Raw genomic sequence first — 22,039 nt, 5'->3', positions numbered from 1 at the left:
TGTTTTGTGACTTTTCCTGGGAAGTCATGTATGAAATAAAATAGCCTTTGGCTATTTTTAATTAAATTTATTTGGAGGCCAAATAAATTCATAATATCTACTAGGAACTTTATTATCTGAATGGAAGTCTGTGGTAAAATAGGGAGTTTCATTTAATGTAACTGAAAATGTTTTCTTATGCAACAATACTTTACCCAAGAGGAGGAAGACAGAGTGACCGTATGTCCCAGGTTGCCTCAGTACAATATCCGTTTATGCCTGTTGTCTCACTGTAACTATTAATAGTGTCTCCTTCACACACGTGTGTGTTGTGTGGGATGATAAAACACACAGTCACACCAGGTAGCAATCTTCCTGAAGTACGTTTGGTATCAAATGAAATTATTCCTTTGCCACAATTCTGAAATATTTTAAGGGTCTATCAACAGCAACTTCTCTTCTTAGGCCATAGATTAGAAATCATCTGGTCCAAATTCTTCACTTTAAACATGAGGAAACCACAACCAAGAGAGGTCGGTGGCTGTCCAGAGGTCTCAGTGTTATTCACTGGCAGAGCTGGAGCTGGGTTTTATACTTCCCAGTTGGGTGATTGTTCTAGTGCAGGTTATCTCTAAGAAGCTTTATACTTTATGACCATTACTGTTGGTTTGTTACAGAAGGTGAGCTGGGTTCTCAGAAATGACACTGTAGTGTTCAGGTTGAGTTGTGCCTACAAGAGACAACTAGCAAATAGCTTTACTGGTTTCTTTACCCAATATTTATTGAGCACCTGCCATGGGTCAGGGCACGAGTAATGTTACCATCTTATGTTTTTGTGGCACTTTATAGCTACTCACTCTCCCATTCTTTATCTTCTCAGTGAAATGACTCAGGCTTAGTTGCCATAGGATTCAGAGAATTAAAAATTGCTCCAGTCAGGAACAGTTTTCTAAGAGTAGATGGGATTAGAGCTGGGACTCTAACATTTTTTTAAATTTTATTTAATATTGGAGTGTAGTTGATGAACAATGTTTTGTTAGTTTCAGGTATACAGCAAAGTGATTCAGTTATACATATAGATGTATCTATTCTTTTTCAAATTCTTTTCCCATGGGACTCTAACATATTAATACTTGTCAACAGATTATCAGACATTCTTACTTGAATGGGAGGTGGGGTCAGTGTCACCTGACCACACCTGGATTTCAAAGACCAATCAGAATAAAATATTTATTCTCAAGTTTTATTTAGAGAACAGTTTTTGATTCAATTTGATTTAAAATTCATTATTTTAGAATATACAGATTCAGTTGCAGCACCTGCTGATTCCATTTGATGCCTTTTGGGGAAAGAAAAGAATATATTTGATTCTATTTTTCATTATATTTTAGTTTACAACCCTCTGTGGAAAAAACAAAAGTCTTATTGAAATCTTTATTTTATACAAAATCCTGTATTGCATTTTGTTCATCCAAATACTGTATGTAAATGATTTTAATTCATATTGTCTTTGATCTGCACACAATGAATTTGGCAAATTGAACGTCAGTCACTTAGGTAACAACTGTTATCATTTCTTAGAGAAGTTGGCCAGGAAAGCAGATGGTTTTCCAGAACTGCCTATCTGCTGGATAAGCTCTGTGCATTGTAATTACAAGATGAAGTATTAGTAACACTTACCGGAAACCATTAAAAACTGAGCAGTTCTTCTTCAAAAAGACTAACGATTCATTCAGTATCTTCTATTACTATCAGTTAAATTGCACACTTTTTATAGCGCATCTTACTGGATTATGGATTAGCTAATTTGGGAACCCATTGTTTTCAGCAGTAATTTGTGAATTTTATGTAGTTTAGCAGAAAACAGGTTAAGTCATAGCATTTGCTATTACTCCCATATTATAAATAATCACACACTGTGACAAAGGGAGTTGCAAAAAATAAATGGACTTAAAAACCAAGACTATATGAAGCTGCTAAAGAAAATTTCTACTGACAAATATTGTTTGAACAAGATGTACAGTTAACTTCAGCTACATTTTCTTACGACTAAGCTAACAGAGCTGGTTTTACTTTTCTTGCTTTCTTATATACCTCATCAATCTCCTAAATTGTTTTGAGATATTTTTAGACCATGATATGCCATAAGCAGTATTTTCAAGCATGCATCTTACTTAGTCAGCTTTGGGGCTTCTGAACAGTATATTTTATATTCTTTGCTTTCTTCCTCACTCCTTGCCAGAGTTCGGGGAATGTGATACCTTTTATTGATAATACAAGCTTTAAGGAATTCTTAATTAAATATTTTCTTCCTGTTTTGAAACTCGGTCTAAGGAGCCAAAGAAAGACAAAAATGTTGGTCTCATAATGTGACTCCAAGTCCTAATGGGCTCGTAAAACAGTATCTGTAGAGAAAAAAATATATAAAATAGCCCTTAAACAGCCACTATGGTGAATACGTGGTTCTCTTATCTTTTACTTTGATTTCTTTTCTCAGGTAAATAATTCAGAGTGTTTCAAAGCATTTCTTCTTTCTTTTAATGCTCTGTACTTGAGCAGCTCTGGTCAAATTAACATTGATGGAAGCCCTTTTCTCAGGCCCCGTCCATCTTTTTGAGAATGTCTATGGCCACTTAGAATCCATTTAACTTCAGACTTGTTTGCTTAGTTACGATTTAGCATGAAAACCACTGGCTCTAGAGCAAGCATGCTGATGCAGTGAGCTCATTTTATTTCTTAAGTCATACACACAGAGCTAAAAGTCTGTGTTACCCTTAGAGGGTATATACTCCCATTTATCTTATTAATTCATCATTTCTCCAGTAACTCTTAAATCCTGATTTGGCATTTTTAGGCAAAACCCTTGGCATTCAATAACATCCACATTCACTAGGGTGTTTTTAATTATCCTCATTCACTTAAATCCTAATGGCTTTGAAATAGAAAACTGAATAATTAGTACAGTCTCAACCATAAATACTTTTTTAGAATTATAAAAACTTATATAGAATTATTTTTTAAACCTACCATTTATTGATCATGCATTATGTATTAACTACTATAGTAATTATTTTACAGATAGTGTTTTTATTTAATCTTTTAACAAACCTGTGAGATGGAAATTATTATATACATATTATAGATGAGGAAAGGAACACTTAGAGAGATGAAGTAATGTAGTCAAGATTACATACACTTAAGGATGAAACCAGAATATGAACACAGTTCTTCTGCCTAATTGCAAAGTGCAAATTCTATAAGGCTAAAACATAATTTCCTGGTTTATGTGTTTTTTTTAAAGTCAGTGAACCCTTTCTTAAACCTCAAACAGAAACACTTATGGAAGCCCAATGTGTAAAACTAATGAATCACAGCAGGAGAGTATTGTTTGGGGGGGGTGGCAGTGCAGAGGGAAGCTGACAGAGGCCCCCTCCCCGGCTATGGCCATATCTTTGGGGGTTCCATGGTCCCCTATTGCTCCACAAAGCATAGTTTAATAACCACTGCATGTGCCATATTGCTTTTCCTTGGGCACCCTTAAAATCCCGCATCCTTGGTGTCAGAGCTAGACATTCCAATGGTCAGCACTGGTGAAAGAGATTTTAGAGGGAACCCTGAGTAATCAATTATCTAACGGTACAAAGCAGTGGTTAGATATTCAGGCTTTCTTGTCAGATTGCTTGGGTTCAGTTCCTGGCTGTGTACAAGCTAGATGTCCTTGGGCAAGACATTTAACCAATTTGTGCCTTGTTTCCTCACCTGTAGAGTGGAGTCATGGTATCACTGATGTCACAGGGCTGTGGAGAGAATTCAATGAGTCCATGATGCAAAATGATTAGAACAGGGCCTGAAACAAAGTGCTCAAAGAACATCCGCTGTATTATTATCCCTGGTTCTTCACCATCAGTGCAGCCGAGACCCCTTCTGTCCCACACCACCAGAGTGAACAGGCTGAAAACTGTCCGGGGATGGGCCCCGGGGAATTTTGTATCAGTTCCCCTGCCCCACCCAGTTAGGTCAGCCCCCATTCTGCCATAACGATAATCTGGATTCATGGTGAATTAGGGGATCCAATGCTAACATATTTGCTTTTCATAAAATTATCCTTTACTGTAATGCACCCAGTCTCTGTTGGAAAATTTAAAATGTTAATTGTTCTTAAGATATGCTTAATATTCTTAATAAATTTTACAACACAGCAGTTTTACCGTGTCAGCAGCTCAAATGAATTAGACAGCTGAAAATAGAGGACACCATGGGCAGATAAAGTGGGGGAAGAAGGGAGGGACAAACCCTGGTGTGATTAGTCTATTCTTATTTGGATTGTGGATACTCACTGTCATCAGAGAGGGAAAATTGCTGTTCCTCTGAGAGATCACAGTGAGAAACCATGGCATACTTTGCAGATCAGTACTATTTTCTAGGCATCTGTTAATTTTTAAACTTTATGAGCCTGTTCTAAATATGTTTTTGCAAAGACAGCACCAGTTGTTTCCTAGATGAAATGCAACTCTTTTACTTATTTTGGCTCAGTTGGGTTTGAAACTATGTACCTGCTTGTTCAAACAGATGTGACTGCACGCCAGGATACATAGGCGAACACTGTGACATTGACTTTGATGACTGCCAAGATAACAAGTGTAAAAACGGAGCCCACTGCACTGATGCAGTGAACAGTTATACATGCATCTGCCCCGAAGGTTACAGGTAAAAGTGCAAGTACACATTTGTGTTTAGAGCTAGGTGCTAACAGGGCTTAATCCATATTGGCAATTAAGTAACGTCTAACTGAGTATTTTCTGTTTATTCTTCAGTGGCTTGTTTTGTGAGTTTTCTCCACCCATGGTTCTCCCTCGTACCAGCCCCTGTGATAATTTTGATTGTCAGAATGGAGCTCAGTGCATCATCAGGATAAATGAGCCAATATGCCAGTGTTTGCCTGGCTACCAGGGAGAGAAGTGTGAAAAATTGGTCAGTGTGAACTTTGTAAACAAAGAGTCTTATCTTCAGATCCCTTCTGCCAAGGTTCGGCCTCAAACAAACATCACTCTTCAGGTAAGATTCCCCCACTACCAAGAGCTAATCTCATTTTAAAACAATTCAGCTGCCAAATATAAACATACGTGGTGGTTTGTGAGTGATATTATTTCTTAAATAGACAGTTACATACTGCATAGCACAATGACAGAAAATGCTACTTGTATGAAAAGCTTCTATTATTCTTCTCTCTAACATTTGTGTCTTTCAAAACTAAATGGGCGCTGGGTATTTTTATTCACTACTTGATCATATAAAACACACACACAGAGACAAAGCAACAAAATCTCTCTCTTTGTTTTGAGCTCAGGTAATGGCATTTTATTCATTTATTTTTATGGCTCTGCAGTTCAGGTTCTGCACGGTAGCGGGGGGCGGGCGCTGGGGGAGCTTTCGTTAGGAAACCTGCAGCTGAGAACAGCACAGGTGAGACAGAACATACCTTGGCAGAAGTGTCAGCAGGTGTCTTTTAACTTCGACGTGAAATTAACAAACTCAAGTATTATCATAAGTCTTTCCACCAAGTCACCGTGTACCTTTGAGCAAGTTATTCAAACCCCTATAGACAAGATTACGCTAGATTAGGGTGATAAATTTAGGGTACCTGGGGCAAATTGGGGCTGCATATTTGTTTTGTTTTGAATTCAAAGAAATGTAACCAATTTCCTATAAAACCCGTTCCATATTTGGTTTACCCTAGCACTTCAGTGAGGGGCAGGGGCTTCTTGAGCAGTCGTGAGGAATGGGACCCGGGAAGGCAGACCAGCCTTCTTTAGAAAAGCCTGGCCCCCTAACTTCCAACGTTTGCCATCCGTCTTGTTATGAGAAGTACCCAGTGGTGTTCAGGCTTAAGTCCTAATTTTTACTGAGCTGGTCCTTCAAAAGCCCGGAAAAGTCAGAAAGAAGGATAAAAACAGAGATTTTTCCCTGGTCACACCATAATTTAACGTGTAATATGAAAATCCATCTTGCTCGATGCAGTCACATTTCACATATGCCATAAATAAAGCCCATAACAGGAGCAAAAAGCAGGTAAGTGAAAATCTCCAGCAAAGGAAATTCTAAGCACGTTCAGTGATGTTAACTTAAGTACCTCTTATTGTTCTTTTTAACAGAACGGAAATGTGATCATTTTGTTCCTGATTAGATTTTATCATTCTCTGCTTAGACAATATAGTTTGATATCTAAGGGGGAAAGCTGGATTTACTTTAAACACTGTGGACTCTAATGATATGGAAAATATCTTTCAATTTTAATTTGCTGAAGTATAAATTATGTGATGTCCTTGTTTTTGCATATTTCATAGGACATGAATCTTTAAGCTTTATCATTGCCAATATGCAGAAAGAGAATAAATATATAAGTTCATGAATGTAAAAAGAGCTTTTTGAAGTTCTTCATGAATTTATTTGCAACAGAGTAATCCAGGAATAGGTCATCTTTCAAGTAATCATTTCAATGTGCATTAGTATTTTATCAGAGCCATAAAGAAGAAATAAACCATAGTAAAAAACTCATTACTAAGAAGTCTTGTTTCTTCTTAATGAAATATGTCTGGATGACTGTTTGTCCTACTAATGTCAAGGTTACTTCCCACTAGATTGCCACAGATGAAGATAGTGGAATCCTCTTGTATAAGGGTGACAAAGACCATATCGCCGTAGAGCTCTACCGGGGACGTGTTCGTGCCAGCTATGACACCGGCTCCCACCCAGCTTCTGCCATTTACAGGTGAAGATCTGTCACTTACTGGTAAAGGTGAAAATAATTGCTTAATGCAGAACTGCCTCTCCTCTCTTATTGTGTCATGGGGAGGGGAGGGAATAATTTGGCTACAGCAGACTTTATGATAGGTGTGTTAGAGGCCTGGCAGTAGCAGACAGCGTACTCAAGTTGGATAATTAAGGAGAGATTTATAAGAGGACTGTACAAAGATTGGTTGGGACAGTATAGTAATCTGGAGCTAGTAACTAGGTATACTGCTAGTGTCCATGGGCTTGAAAGAGAGAGGGGAGGCAGCAGTTATGGAAATCGATGCTCAGAAAAGGAATCGTGGAGAGGACTGCGTGACAGGAGCTCAGGGAAGGAACCAGGGTTTTAAATACATGATCCCAAAAATCTCCTGTACCCCTACTTCCCTCTGGCCAAATCAGATGCCAGAAAACAAGGAACCCACTGATCTCAGTAATATAGCTCACACATGAGCCTCCCAGGGCTCAGAACAGCCTGAAGACAGGTGGAGAGTAGCCCTAGAGAAACAGCTGCAGGATACCCAGCACAGGGACAAATTTAAAGTTACTATTCATGCAACACATATTTGTCGAGCACCTACTATGCGCCAGGCACTGTTCTAAGCTTTCAGCAACAGAGCTCCTGCCCTTAGGAAGCTTACATGTAATAAGCCAATGGGCAGCTACAAGATGTGTATTATCTGATCATTCTGTTGGAAGTTTTATAATAATATTATGGTATTGATGATATATTGAAGACATGAATGGGGTGGGATTCACGGGGTGGGATTTTCCTGAAAGTGTGCTTTTTGCATAAGACTAACCTTCAGAGCCCCTCTGTTGCATCTCAACACCAGTCGCCCTGCAGACGTTACCTAGTTGATTTCTTCACATGTACGAATAACTGCTACCATTTAGAGAAAGGTCACAAAGTCATAGGCAGTCCGTTTTTCCAGGCAGATATCTTAAATGAACTGAACTGGCTAATTGCAAGAAAAGAATATTCTCTCATCCTTTTATTCTTGAAAAGATTTTAAGCTTTTAGAGAAGCACTCCCCTGTTACAGATAGCCTTGGTGTTGGCAATATAATAGGAGTGGTTATGACCGGAGTGAACTAAAAGCAAATCTTTGTCAAAACAGGACTAGACTACATCTGCTCAGATCTCCCTGAATGCTGCCATGTGAAAATGTGGGCCCAGGTTTTGCCAGAACTTGTGATTTTTCAAGAAAAGACAGAAATTTGGCTTTTTTAAATATAAAGTTTTCCCTTCAGTATGGATTCACATTTTTTTTAAATACCATATGTGGCAAACAAAACACGTTTGTAGCCCAAACGTGCTGGGTAAAAGTTTGTGGCCATTGATGGAGACATAAAATGGAGATACTGGCCTTTATGATCTTGATATTATACTTACATATTTTCAGTGTGCTTCACATGTTATTTAATCTTTCATAACGGTTCTGGGAAATTGGATGCCCATTGTAGCCATGAATGGAATTCAGTAAGTCCTTTTGGTGGTAAGCTAACCCACTTGGGAATATTTAGAGCATGGAAACAAACACGTAATTATTGGTTTCCAAGCAGAATACAACAGTTACTTCATCTCTAAATGGTGATGAATTAGTGCCAATATTTTAAATGTTGCTAGGCCTTAAATGTTACAGCCTCAATTTGTTTCAGCTCATGAAAAGATTTCAGAATATTGATCTTATGGTTCATTTTTGGTATTTTGTGTGTTTGTTTTGTTTTATGCAGTGAAACAGCATAGAACTGTCAGGAACCATAGTGAAAGTTCTTGGAGTTGACTTACTAAAGCTAGTGTTCACATAAAATGTACTTAAAATATTTCTAGATAAGTTGTAAAAACCCAAGTGATTATATCCAAATGAGGATTTACTCTAAAGAGCTTATTTTGAGTTTATGTTCATTACCATTTTTGCCTAACAATAGAGTATACCCTGTAACATCTATAAAAAAGGATAATATCACATCACACAGTTTTTGTTATGAACCAGAAGTAGATGTTTCTGCTTGCAGACCATCTAATGGAGACATCTGTTATAAGGTCCAGAGCAAACATAACTTTTATTTATTTATTGCTTTGTAGTTTACGGCCAACAATCAACAAAAGTTAGTGTATTTTTATTTTTTTAAAGAAATTTATTTATTTTTGGCTGCTTTGGGTCGTTACTGCACGTGGGCTTTCTCTAGTTGCGGTGAGTGGGGGCTACTCTTCGTTGCGGTGCGCGGGCTTCTCATTGTACTGGCTTCTCTTGTTGCGGAGCACGGGCTCTAGGCACGTGGGCTTCAGTAGTCGTGGCACGTGGGCTCAGTAGTTGTGGTTCGCAGGCTCAGTAGTTGTGGCTCACGGGCTTAGTTGCTCTGCGGCATGTGGGATCTTCCCAGAGCAGGGATCAAACCCGTGTCCCCTGCATTGGCAGGAAGATTCTTAATCACTGTGCCACCAGGGAAGTCCCAGTGCATTATTTTTAAGTTAAAGAAAAGAAGCAACAATCACCGAGAATTCAGATAGAGAGATAATTGATTAATTGATTGATGTGGATATAATATATAGATACTATATATATATATGTATATATATAATATATGAATATAGTAGTATTCCAATTGACATTTTTAAATGCTTTTGTGAAATAGAGGCTATTAAATTATTTCATTAAATTATTAAATTAACATTAAATTATTATTTAATTATTTTAAATTAAACATTAAATTAAATTAAACACATTAATTTATTTCATTATTAAATTATTTCAACACACCAGGAGAATCTAGTTTTTAACAAGTAATAATCATAGTGGCTGAGATGTATGTGCAAATCTAGGCTTAGCAATTACTATATATAAACTTTAGCAAGGTCTTTAATTTTTATGTGTTTCAGAATCCATATCTGTAAATAATAATGTAACACCTGCCCCATCAATTCATTACAAGGATTTAATTCTACACTCAGCTCTGTCCTCACTCCTCACTCACTTTGTCTTCATTCCCGTCTCCCTTCTAGCAATAGAGGAAAATCTTTTTGGTGTCTCTTTCTGGAGTGTAGCAAGAGTTGAAAGTGAATCCTCTCTTCTCATACATTGACACTGGAAGTACATGTTGTTTACAATTTCTATGGAGAGCAATTTGGAAACATCTTTCCCACTACTGGGAATTTACCCTAAAGTTATACCTGTGACATAGAAATGACATATGCACAAGGTAATTCACTGTGGCAGAGGTTGTAAAAACAAAAGTTAGGAAACAACCCAAGTTTCTAACTAAATAACTCCGGGACAGCCACACAATGGAATGTGCTGTTAAAAAGAAAGAGGGAGTGAGAGAGGGAAAGAGGGAACAAGAAAGTTATCTATCTATGATATTGAAAGATTTCCAAGGTCTATTGCTCAGTATATATTAAAAAAAAAGTAAGGCAGAACAGTGTCAAAGGTGGGTAAATAAGTATATGTGTTTTTATTTCCATGTACTTGCATAAGGAAAAAACTTGGGATAGAGAGGAAAGAGTGGGGCTGAGGCACAACTTGTGTATAAATACCATTTTATATCATTCTGATTTTTGAACCATTTGAATGTCATTACAACTCAATACTAAAATTGAAGTAATAGAAAAGAGCAGGTGCTCTAAAGACAGCCTGCCTTGATTCAAGTCCCATCTCTGCCATCTATTAACTGTGTGTCTTGGGCAGATTGCATAAGCTCTCTGGTCCTCACCTGGTAAATGGAAATAATAAATCATAGTTCCATCTTTGCAGGATCGTGGTAAGAATGTTATGATTTGATGCATGTGGAGTATTTAGAATAAGGCATACCAAATAGTAAGCAGTACTACTAGCTGTTGGGATCATAAATTCAGAATGTCCAAAACTAAGTTCATTTCCTTTGCTTCACCCTGGTGCATTCCTAATTTCATTGAGAGATATCACCATCTTCTTGGTCATCTTAGGTGAAATGAAGTTACTCTTAACCTTTTTCTTTCACCTTCAATTTGAAGTTTGTCCAAGTCTTAATTCTGCTCTTACTAATTTTCTGGCATTCATCTAAATGCCTCTATCCTTGCTCAGGCCTTATTAGAATATGTACTCTAATGGAAAGTACTACTTCTCCATCATTACAACAAAATCCATCAATAATATTGTTGCCATCAGATTTCCCATAAGTAGCTTAATAAATATTTTGTTTGGTTGAATTAAATTTTCAAATCTTGTTGTGTTTCCACTTTATATAACTTTACTAAAAACGCATCACACTAGGGAATTCCCTGGTTGTCCAGTGGTTAGGACTCAGTGCTTTCACTGCCGAGGGCCTGGGTTCAGTCCCTGGTCAGGGAACTAAGATCCCACAAGCCACATGATGTGGCCAAAAAAAATCACACTGATGTTTTTAAAAGGGGATATTTTTACATATCCTTACATCAGAGAATCTGAGTTCAGTTAATTGCATGATTTTATGTTATATAAGATTTACCTTGGTAAAACTTTGTTTCCCAAATTATGCAGTATCTAATGTGCTATTGGAGCATCACATATGGGAGTAATGTCATATATCAGGTGCCTCGTTTCAATTGCCTGGTTAATTTTCAACACTGATGGAAATGGATTTTGTGGGGTTTTTTGGTTTTTTTTTTTTTTTACATCTTTATTGGAGTATAATTGCTTTACAACGGTGTGTTAGTTTCTGCTTTATAACAAAATGAATCAGTTATACATATACATATGTTCCCATATCTCTTCCCTCTTGCATCTCCCTCCCTCCCACCCTCCCTATCCCACCCCTCCAGGTGGTCACAAAGCACCGAGCTGATCTCCCTGTGCTATGCGGCTGCTTCCCACTAGCTATCTACCTTACGTTTGGTAGTGTATATATGTCCAGGATTTTGTTTATTTTAGTAAAATGAAATCTGTTAAATTAGGGGAAACTGTCATCCATTATTATTGTGTCTATTGTAGTATATTTTTTGGTTTAAAATGTTTGATCTTATGCCCTACCAGCTCCCAGCTGTTCCAGGTCCCAGCCATTTGAGCGGTCCTGGCTGAGACCCTAGACCCTGGGAACAAAGATGTTCTTTCCCACTGTACCACATCTAAATTTCAGAGCCTCAAAACCAAAAAGAAAAGGAAAAAAAAATCAAAAAATAAAATGTTTGACCTTAGATGTCAATTATTGTCTCAAACGAATTGATATGAGAACTATTATTTCATGGAATTATGTTTAGAGGTAGTAGTTAACAAAGATGTGCGTTTAAGCAAACCCAAATGTAGTAAATGTTTATTTTCCAGTAGAACTAAAGCGGCGTGCACATTGTCTCATTTTACTTCTTACATTTGAGAGAAGATCGTGCTTTCCTGTCGCCATGTATACTGCTAACAAGGCCAGGCATACAGGCAGTGGTGTAGAGCTAGCACCAGAATCACCTGAAAGGTGTGTTAAAATACAGAGTACTGGGCTGCACCTCTAGTTTGTGATTCAGATCTCAGATAAGCCCCCAATGTTCATTTCTACAAGTTTCCAGGTGATGCTCTGATCCAGGGACCACAATATGAGAACCATTTATGGAAAAGGAATATATTTGAGCTGTGCTCTGAGAGCTAATGGTGTGCATCACTTCTCACATCCAAGTTCTAAGACCTCTGTTTGATGCGGCCTTGTTGAGAGTAATTTCTGCCATAGTAATCAGCAAATGCTACAAATCCAGACTCATTCTTTTTACAGAGAGCCAGTTGTTAAACATTTGCCTGAACCCTGCTAAGAGATCTAATCAGCAGACAAAGACAACGTTAGCAGCCCAACAAGTGAATGAATGTAGAATACGGCACACATGCCTACTTGTTACAGTGCTTGGAGAATAGCATAAAGAGGGACGTGGTAGTAGTGCCATGAATGAATGAATGACAGCCCAAACTTGAAGCCAACATCAGCGGTAGTCCCTCAGACAGGCATAGAGTAACACATTATTTTCTCAATTAAGCTGTTCATTGATTGCCCTTCAAAATGACTTTCTTTTCCTCTAGATGGGCAGAAACTTTTTCAAAAATCGTTAATGACAATTGTATGCTTCTTTCTTTAGGTTCAAATTAATGTCATTTTCCAAACCAGATAGTTTCTTTGGAAACATAGTCGACTACTATTTAAAAATTAAGAAATCAGGTGCACACGTTACAAAGGTACAGTACTGTACCATGCCTTCCTCAGTTTCAGTATTCAGGGAACCTGCACAACTTCAGGGGACTTTGCCCCACAGACTGTTAGGTTGGTTGGCTACACAGTCTCTGGGTTATGCAACTTACTAGCTTATGTTAGGGAAAAAAAAAAAAAAAAGAATTAGTCTCATTGGAAAGACAGACCGTTTCCATGATAAACACTCAGCCATTCTTGACTATGCTGTACGAGAAGGCACCACTTTTTATCAGCTTCACGACTTTGAGCAATTTACCTCACCCTTTATGCTTCCATTTCACGGGGAGACTTGGAAGCAACTAATGTAAAGTGCCTAGTCGAGTACTAGGCACAGAATATAATAATTGGTAATGCTGGGGTTTAAGAAGACTCTTCATGCTTGGATACCCAGATACTGAAAAATAAATACCCAAGTGCAAATACTGTTGCCCTACATGTGACTCTTACCATATGTTCAAATGTGAAGTCTCTTTCTATTTTAGTGCATTTTTATTTAAATTACATACATAAGGTCCCCAACTTACGATGTTTCCACTTACGATTTTTCAACGTTATGATGGCACAAAAGCAATATGCGTTCAGTAGAAACTATACTTAGAATTTTGAATTTTGATTTTTTTTCCTGGGCTAGCTATATGCAGTAGGACGCTCTCTCATGATGCTGGGCAGTAGTAGCCACAGGTCCCAGTCAGCCACACGATCACAAGGGTAAGCACCCCATACACTTACAACCGTTTTGCACCCAGACAACCATTCTGCTTTTCACTTTCCGTCCAGTATTCAATAAATTACATGAGATAGTCAACACTTTGTTATAGAATAGGCTTTGTGTTAGATGATTTTGGCAAACTGTAAGCCAGTGTAAGTGTTCTGAGCATGCTTAAGGCAGGCTAGGCAAAGCTATTGTGTTCAGTAGATTAAGTGTATTAAGTGCATTTCTTTTAAATGCATTTTTGACTTACCATATTTTCAATTTACAATGGGTTAATTGAAACTTAAGCCCATCGTAAGTTCAGGAAGATCTGTAATTTGCTTCAAAATACAACTTTACTTGATAAATTATTTTATAAAACGTTCTTCTGAAAACTCTTATGCTAATACATAAATACCTTTAATCCCACTTGGCTTCCCATTCCTTCCACTCAAAGAAGTGGGCAGGGAAATTTTTTATTAGCATCCACACTTCACAAATGAAGCATCTTTAGACCAGACATATCAAAATGAGGTGGCCAGTTGAATTTGTCTAGTTTTTTATTCCTATTCTATTGCACGGAATATGCCAACAAATACTTGGCAAAAAGGCAGGAGTTCACATAAGCAAAGTGAACTATTTATCTTTACTCCACTGAAATACCTTAAGATTTACAATTGAGATAGAAATATAACAATATCATTGTTAATGAGTCCTGAAGACATAAAGACAATCAAAGACAATTTAGAGTCACTCTTCTTTTAAGCCCCAAGTTTTTAAACTCTTTTTCTATAGCAAACCAAGAGACAATTGAGTAACGGCTTTGTTTTCACACATCCATTTAGAAATCCAAGAAAACAAAATCTCAGGTAATAGATGAGTGTAGTAAAACTGAATTACATAATAAAGGTAGTAAATGCAATTTATCTTCCTAGTGGAAAGGCTCACTGTTAAGTGGTTCACTTGCGACTTTCCTGAGTCATGGAGTATATAGTTCCCTAGGGAGTAGTGAGTGTTTGTCAGTACTTGTCAGGACCCAGAAGGATGTTACACATTGCAGGTGGATAGGTAGGAGATGACCGTGATAGACTGTAAAATCGATGATGTCTTAGTTTTATTCTGCAACAACTGGTGCGTCAATCACTGCTTTTATTTTGAAAGGGTATATAAACAAAGGACTCCTGGGCATCCCCCAGATCTCTGGCTTTAGGAGACAGCATGAAACACCAATTTAGAATACTCTTAGCTCTGCCATATTCTCTTCAGGCCCCATACACACAATACCATCTTAAAACCAAAGACTCTAAAAATATTAATTTCACAATACTTATCTGTTAAAAGCCTGGGCAAAGCCTCACTTAATTCTGAGAAATATAAACTGAATTAAGCTCAGTGGTAACTCTTACCAAGTTCTGGAATCATCAGATTAGACGTTGAAAGCTTTTGGGAGGAGAAAAGTGTAGTCAGTCTGAACGTCACTTATAATTGGGAAAAGAGAAGCCAAAAACAAGTTTCAAATCTGTATATCTCATATGCGTTCAATGATTTTTAGTAAATGTACCAAGTTGTGCAACCATCATATAAGATTTTTTTCCATAGAACTTTATTCCTGGGCTGTTTGGGAGAGAAATCATCTATTAAAGGCTGGCTACTGGTGAGAACAAACACATGCCATTTGTACAGTACTAGATACTCTTCAGGTTTTTTATTTTAAAAGTGATGGATAGGGCTTCCCTGGTGGCGCAGTGGTTGAGAGTCCGCCTGCCGATGCAGGAGACACGGGTTTGCGCCCCGGTCCGGGAGGATCCCACATGCTGCGGAGCGGCTGGGCCCGTGAGCCATGGCCGCTGAGCCTGCGCGTCCGGAGCCTGTGGTCCGTAACAGGAGAGGCCACAACAGTGAGAGGCCGGTGTACCGCAAAAAAAAAAAAAAAAAAGTGATGGTAATCGTTAAAAGCACGTACTCTAGGACCAGACACCTGGCTTCAAATCTGTTTAGCCACTGGCTGTGCCATCTTGGGTACCCTAAGTGCCCAAATTTAGAGTTGTGAGTCTTAAATGAGTTAATGCATGTGAAGTTGCCCCATAGTAGGTGCTGTGCAATTCTTTGATCTTATTACTTGCATTTCCCTAGTGAGGAAAAGAAAGCAGAGAAAAATTACCTGAAGTCACAGTAACTCAGTGTCACACATCTAACAGGAGCTAGGATAAGCTGAGCAAGACTTACCTCCCAACATTATCTTTCAGGATATCACCACTGAAAATTCCAAATATTTTAATAAAATGCATCTTTTGGATGTCCTGTCCTAAGTATGCCTGGAGGATCTTGACTATCTATAACTGTAATCCAACTAGTGTTACTAAATAAACTCTATATGTTGTTCTTTTTTTTTTTTTTTCGGTACGCGGTCCTCTCACTGTTGTGGCCTCTCCCGTTGCGGAGCACAGGCTCCGGACGCGCAGGCTCAGCGGCCATGGCTCACGGGCCCAGCCGCTCTGTGGCATGTGGGATCTTCCCAGACTGGGGCACGAACTCGTGTTCGCTGCATCGGCAGGCGAACTCTCAACCACTGCGCCACCAGGGAAGCCCTATATGTTATTCTTAATACAACTCCCCTATCTTTAATTTACTTAACATACATTTATTGAGCATCTACTATTTATCAGACACTACGGGATACATTAAGGAAGAAATAAATAATACAGGGCCCCTGATTTAAAGGAGCTTACAATTAGTGGGAGTTAAAGACATGTACTCAGGAAACAAAAAAAAAAAAAAAGGAAGAAAGAAAGAAAAAAGAAAAGAAAGGAATAAAGGAGTAGGAAGTAAAATGAGTTAATAATGAAGCTACCTACTTCCAGCTTCCCAGCTGAAACACTGCTTTAGAGTGTGCAGAACTTTAAAGGTATTAAACCTTTCAGTTACACTGCACCAAACATCATCATCAACAATGACATACCTAGATCAATTGCCTAAGACTGATGTGTGACCAAGAACCAGTTCCCTAGTACAAATGAGTCTTTTTCTTTGCAACTGTAAAGGGAAAAGGGGGGCCCATAATTAATATTTATAAATTAAATAAGGTCATTGTTCACAGAGCATTCATATAAAACCACTTAAAGAGTTGTATACGATGACAAAGGAAAAAGCAATTGACTACCACCTTCTCTATGTATATCTTTATATTAATGTTTTACTTAAAACTTCTAATAATTTGGATATGTCCCCAAAGAAGTGATTATATTTCTGCTGGTCTTTAGCATTATCTTACAATTAATATTAAAAATAAAGCCTGACTAATTTCTTCTTGAAGAAGATTCTGAAGTAGTATTGGATTATTTATATGATGACAGTGGTGGTAGTGGTAATGATACTAATATCTAGCGTTTAACTTTGCACTTTCTATAGGCTAGATGTTTTGTTCTGCATTAAAAAAAATCATTTCATAGGGATAGACCTCAAATTAACCATAGGAGGGGGGAATATTTGTTAGCATTTACTGAAGAGAAGATTGAAGTTTATTAGCAATTAAGTTACTTATCTAAGGTCAAACATTTAATAAATGCAAGACCAGCATTCAAATCCAGGCTTATCTGATTCTGAAATATGTATGTTTAACCAGTAGTTGGTATTATTTAAGACCACTAACATCTGGTATACAACTTTATTTAGAAAGTATTTTCCTTGTATATTGTTTCCTCTGTTGATTTTAGTGGTATCAAGTGTTGGGATAATTAAATGTGTAAAATGCAAAAATATTGATTGGCACATCTAACATTTATTTTTTTAAAGATGATATCTGAAACAGGTTATTAAAAATTCCTGCACACGTGGACACTTTTAACTACTTAACACCAGAGAACTTCAGGTGTTTTCACAGCTCTGCAGAATGGTTTATATTGTTGTCAAATCACAAAAACATTTTATTCCATGTTGGCAAACAATGGAATAAGATTAGACTCCTGTGGTGAGAACCATGAAGAAATATCTATACATTTTTCTGTTATTTTCCAGGCTTGACGTATTTGCAAATTTAAATATCAGTGCCTGGAAATTTAAGCAATCTTCTTGCATAGGGACTATTAGGTATTCACGATCTTCCTTATAGTATGTTCCCATATTTCCCTTTTTGAGCCCTTTTTCCAGTCTTTCGAGTCAACATCTCAGTATATTAGTTCTTTAATATTCACTATTGATCCTGTTTTCTTTGTTGCTCCTGTTTCAATTTGTCCTGTTTGCATCTTTGCCTGATGTAACACTTGTGTTAGGTTGACAGACACCCTTTAAAACCTTATAGCACCTATCTGCTAATTGCACCCAACTTCATTTTCAATTGCCGTTTTCCGTTTACCTGTTTCTTAATCTCTGTGTTTTTGTCCATTTTATGAATTTCCATAAGCCCCCTCAAATTGTTAAGAAGGCGGATGTAATGATTGTTGGACCTGTCCCTTTAAAGTCATAGAAGAGAAATTGTAGAATCATTGTCATCACTAGACTCCCTAGGCATGACTATGTTAAGCATTCTATTTAATCCATTATTCCCGCCTCTCCACTGAGTGTAATCATCTTCACAGTAATATCATTTGATGGACATCCTTCTGAAAAATGCAAAGAAAATGAGAGTATATTATCAATTAACAAATTTCAAAAAGTGCAGTGATCCTGCCAAGTTGGTTCTTCCTGCATTTATATGTGTTTGATTCTAATAAGTATTACTGTGTAGTGCTTAAGAGTGCAGAGACCAATGATCCCCTAAGATCAATGTCTAAAAAGTATATTTGGCACAGGTATCAGTTAGTTGTCTTTTGAATGCAATTTGGAGTAACAGTATCTGAACAAATGAAACTTTAGTGACATTTAAAATCAAATGCACAAATTATGCTTTGGAATTTCTACATACTGGGAGAATGTGATTGGATAATGATAAAATGTATTCATTTCCACTTCTCCCAATGGGAGAACAAACTTATTTTGTATTATTACCCAAGAAATAAAAAATGATTATATCTCCTTGAAAATATCTTTTATTTTAAAATCAACCACTGGCCTTTATCTTTATTAATGTTAAATAGGAGTATCTTTTCCCAAAAAGAGCTTATTGGAGTTTGAATTGTAACTCCTTTTCTTTAATAAATATAAAATTGGAGGATCAGTTAAGTTATCTTTTTTTTTTTAATAGCGTGGAGACGATCAATGATGGAAATTTTCACATTGTGGAACTACTCGCCCTGGATCAAAGTCTCTCCCTCTCTGTGGATGGAGGGAGCCCCAAAATCATCACCAACTTGTCAAAGCAGTCCACTTTGAATTTTGACTCCCCACTCTATGTCGGAGGTAAGCGCTTTTCCAAATTCCGTGGATTCCCAAACCCTGTGATGCTCATCACAGACTGATCCTGAAGTTGTTGATGCCTGGTGCCATGGTCATTGATCAGTCATTGAAAGATGGACAGCAAGGATAGAAAAGAAAGAGCCCTAAATGGGTGATAAGAGACCATGTTGTAACCCTGGCTCTGGGTCTAACAAAATGTGTGGTTGGAGTGGAGAAGGACATTAATGTTTCTTTTGTGTCTGTCACATACTAGGTGATTTAAACATCATATAATCTAATCTTACTGTTCTGGTGTATAGGAAAAAGAAAGCTGGTTAGAGGTCAAATACAGACAATGAAGAAGATGGGGAGTCAAGTGTGATGCAAACTGAGGAGCGCATGACCCACCCCAGCACTATTAAGGAGGCGAACACTACCAGCTTCAGTTAAATGTCGCTATGCTGGAATGCCTCTACTGTCAGCTGTGAACTCATGTACAGGATAGGATAATTATTAATGAAATCAAATGAATGAATGAACAAATTAAACGTACAACTTGTATCGGGGCAGCAGGAAGTACTTCTCTTTAGCTAAGACCTTATGGTGAATGGACAAGGGAGACGGTCAGAAAGGTGGATTAGGGCCTGGAATGACAGAGTGAAGACTAGACTTTATTTTTAAGCTGCATGAAGGCAGATGAGTAAATAGATGAGGGATAGATCTGAGCAAACTTCTGAAGGAGCTCCGAGGAGAAGACCTGTGATGGAGAGAGCTTGTACTTTTACCTCTATCTGGAGGAGTAAATATATACTGGAGACAGAATTTCAACTTTCAGGCAAAGGACCAAGAAAGCATATGATTTTGAATTGAGTTGCACTGAATTAAATTACATTGAATTGACTGATAAAATTAACTCATTTTACAGATAAATAAGCTAAAGTTTCTGAACAGGTCAATGTAACCAATTTCTTCACCATGACAAGTATTTTCATGAACTTCACATCATTATTTTCACAGTAACGACCTTGGGATGCTGCATAAGTTTCTTAACCCCTCAAAGCCTTCCCTAAAAGCATTTTGGGAAATTTCCTGAAATTCCAGAGCACTTCTGTTTTTAATAATTTCAGCAGTAGAAAATCTGAACACTGATAGACTTTTGATTTTTTTTAAAGCAGTTAAAAGTCTTTGGTTCATTTCTGTAAATATTTATTGAGGGAGGTGTCCCATAAGCTGAGAACTAAATTAATAGGTGCATGAAGAATACAAAACTGAAAAAGAAATATCCCTTCTGTGCCAGGGGAGTGGGGAAGGCAGTCACATCTTCATGAAACCATAATACATTTGTAATAAAAGTATCTCATATTAAGTCCGTGCAGCAAGTTGACTGATCTATTTGCTTCCTGGGAATCACACTGTGGGACTCATTAACAGGCAAATGCCGTCCATTCTTGCCTGCATTACCATGAACGGCAGTTGCTTTGGCATGGGTGAAGTCACAGATGTTACCTGTGGTTGGAGAGAAAAGAAATTATATTTACTAAGCACATGCTGTGTGCTCAATGCAATGCTGCTTTTACAGTCTTAACCCTCAGAGACTTTAGGAAGTAGGTATGATATTTTGTTTTATAATCCCTAAGGGACTTCATGGAATATGTCCAAGTTGATAGAGACCTCGTTTGAGTTCAGGTCTGTCTAACCCCAAAGCCACCTGCATTGCCACTCACCTTCTTAACATGGAGCAGAAAAGGAAGCAGTCTAAGTTCTGTGGCTTTTCATTTATTTCTGGACTTGTCCTTCACTTGATTTTATTATGTTTTCATTAGAAATCATTTCGTTAAATCTTTTAAGACCCCTTTAGAATGTGGAGAAAATAATAAGTACAGAATGGGAGTGCTTGGGCCAGAACATTTTTACAAAAAGGGGGAAAAAGTGTTTTAAATTAGTACTGAGAAGTGCTAATCCTTCTAAGGGTAGAGGGCCTGGAAGAATCCAGATGGTGCCTCTTTCCACTTCCAACCAGCCTCACTGCCAGAGAACACACTGGGCTCATTTCCTTCCCACTCAGGGTAATTCGGATTTTAAAAATACAATGCAGTCCTAAGACTGCAGCCCTGAATTCTTTATGGTAAAGGCAGGAGAACCTGAATTAGCAAAGGAGAGCAAGGTAAACAAGCTCTCCTTTTTCTCAAAGTCTGCAAACAGGAACACTCCCCAAGGAAGATGGCCCAAAGGTGATGCATTCCATGCCTTAGGCCCTTGCAGGAGTATTTTCTAGCAAAACAGGGAGGCAGGTTTCCCTACCTTTGGGTTTTCAACTACCCATGATATAGGCTTTACTTGATGCAAAGCAATGTAATCTTTATGTTTTTCTGTATAATTGTCCAACCAGAATATACATTACTTAAAGGGGTTTTTTTTTTTTTAAAGTAAAGACCTGCACATAGAGACCCCTCCGTGCATCACAAATCTTCTCCTAATGCCCCCATTGTACAGAAGACATCAGTGTTGACACTTGGTCTGTTTATTGTCATTTTGAAATATGTAGAGCTTGTTAAGGCTAAAAACCGTCCACTAAGTTACCTATTGTTTGATAGATTGAATTCCAGCTATGGTCCATGGCATAGAGGAAAGGCTAAAGGAAAACAAACATGGATCTACTTCTGTTTTTCAGTTAAGACTTAGTTCCCTGGTCAGAAGTCTACCAAGCACCTGAAAAGGTTGAGTTAAGATAGTTCTTGACTTCATGATATCCTACTGAAAGTAACTATATGTGTGATGTATCGACATTTCCATTTAAAAATTACTACAATCAAAGCTAGACCTTTATCATTGTTAGTTTGGGAATAGAAGGAACACATTTACTAATTGCTTCTCCCTGCTGTGGAACTTCATGGGTCTGTAGTTAGTCTTGACACGTGCACATATGTGTGTTGCGTGACTAATTGAAAATAGTCTTGGAAGAAGTTCTTTTTTAACCTCTGAAGAAAGGACCTCTGAAGAAAGGACCGATGCAGGGGACACAGGTTCGTGCCCCGGTCTGGGAAGATCCCACATGCCGTGGAGCGGCTGGGCCCATGAGCCATGGCCGCTGAGC

At 37.8% G+C, this 22,039-nt stretch overlaps 1 protein-coding gene across 6 annotated transcripts in view; it reads left to right on the top strand.

Moving 5' to 3' along the window:
- SLIT2 (slit guidance ligand 2) overlaps nucleotides 1-22,039 on the top strand; it is a 382,557-nt gene that overhangs the window by 355,547 nt on the left and 4,971 nt on the right. For 5 of the 6 annotated variants that reach the window (XM_027103256.1, XM_027103257.1, XM_027103259.1 and 2 more), the window contains 4 exons: nucleotides 4,549-4,686; nucleotides 4,794-5,034; nucleotides 6,618-6,748; nucleotides 18,815-18,969. In XM_027103256.1, coding sequence (XP_026959057.1) covers nucleotides 4,549-4,686; nucleotides 4,794-5,034; nucleotides 6,618-6,748; nucleotides 18,815-18,969 — 665 coding nt within the window. Of the gene's footprint in view, nucleotides 1-4,548; nucleotides 4,687-4,793; nucleotides 5,035-6,617; nucleotides 6,749-18,814; nucleotides 18,970-19,265; nucleotides 21,364-22,039 lie in introns of those variants that run through there. The other variant, XM_027103262.1, reaches the window with a different exon arrangement.

This window comes from Aethalodelphis obliquidens, unplaced genomic scaffold (genome assembly GCF_003676395.1).
Source record: "Aethalodelphis obliquidens isolate GAN/ISIS:26980383/991018 unplaced genomic scaffold, ASM367639v1 scaffold6, whole genome shotgun sequence".
Taxonomy (NCBI): Eukaryota; Metazoa; Chordata; class Mammalia; order Artiodactyla; family Delphinidae; genus Aethalodelphis; species Aethalodelphis obliquidens.
Note: the sequence above shows the minus strand (reverse complement) of the source record. Positions and strands in the feature narration are given on the sequence as shown.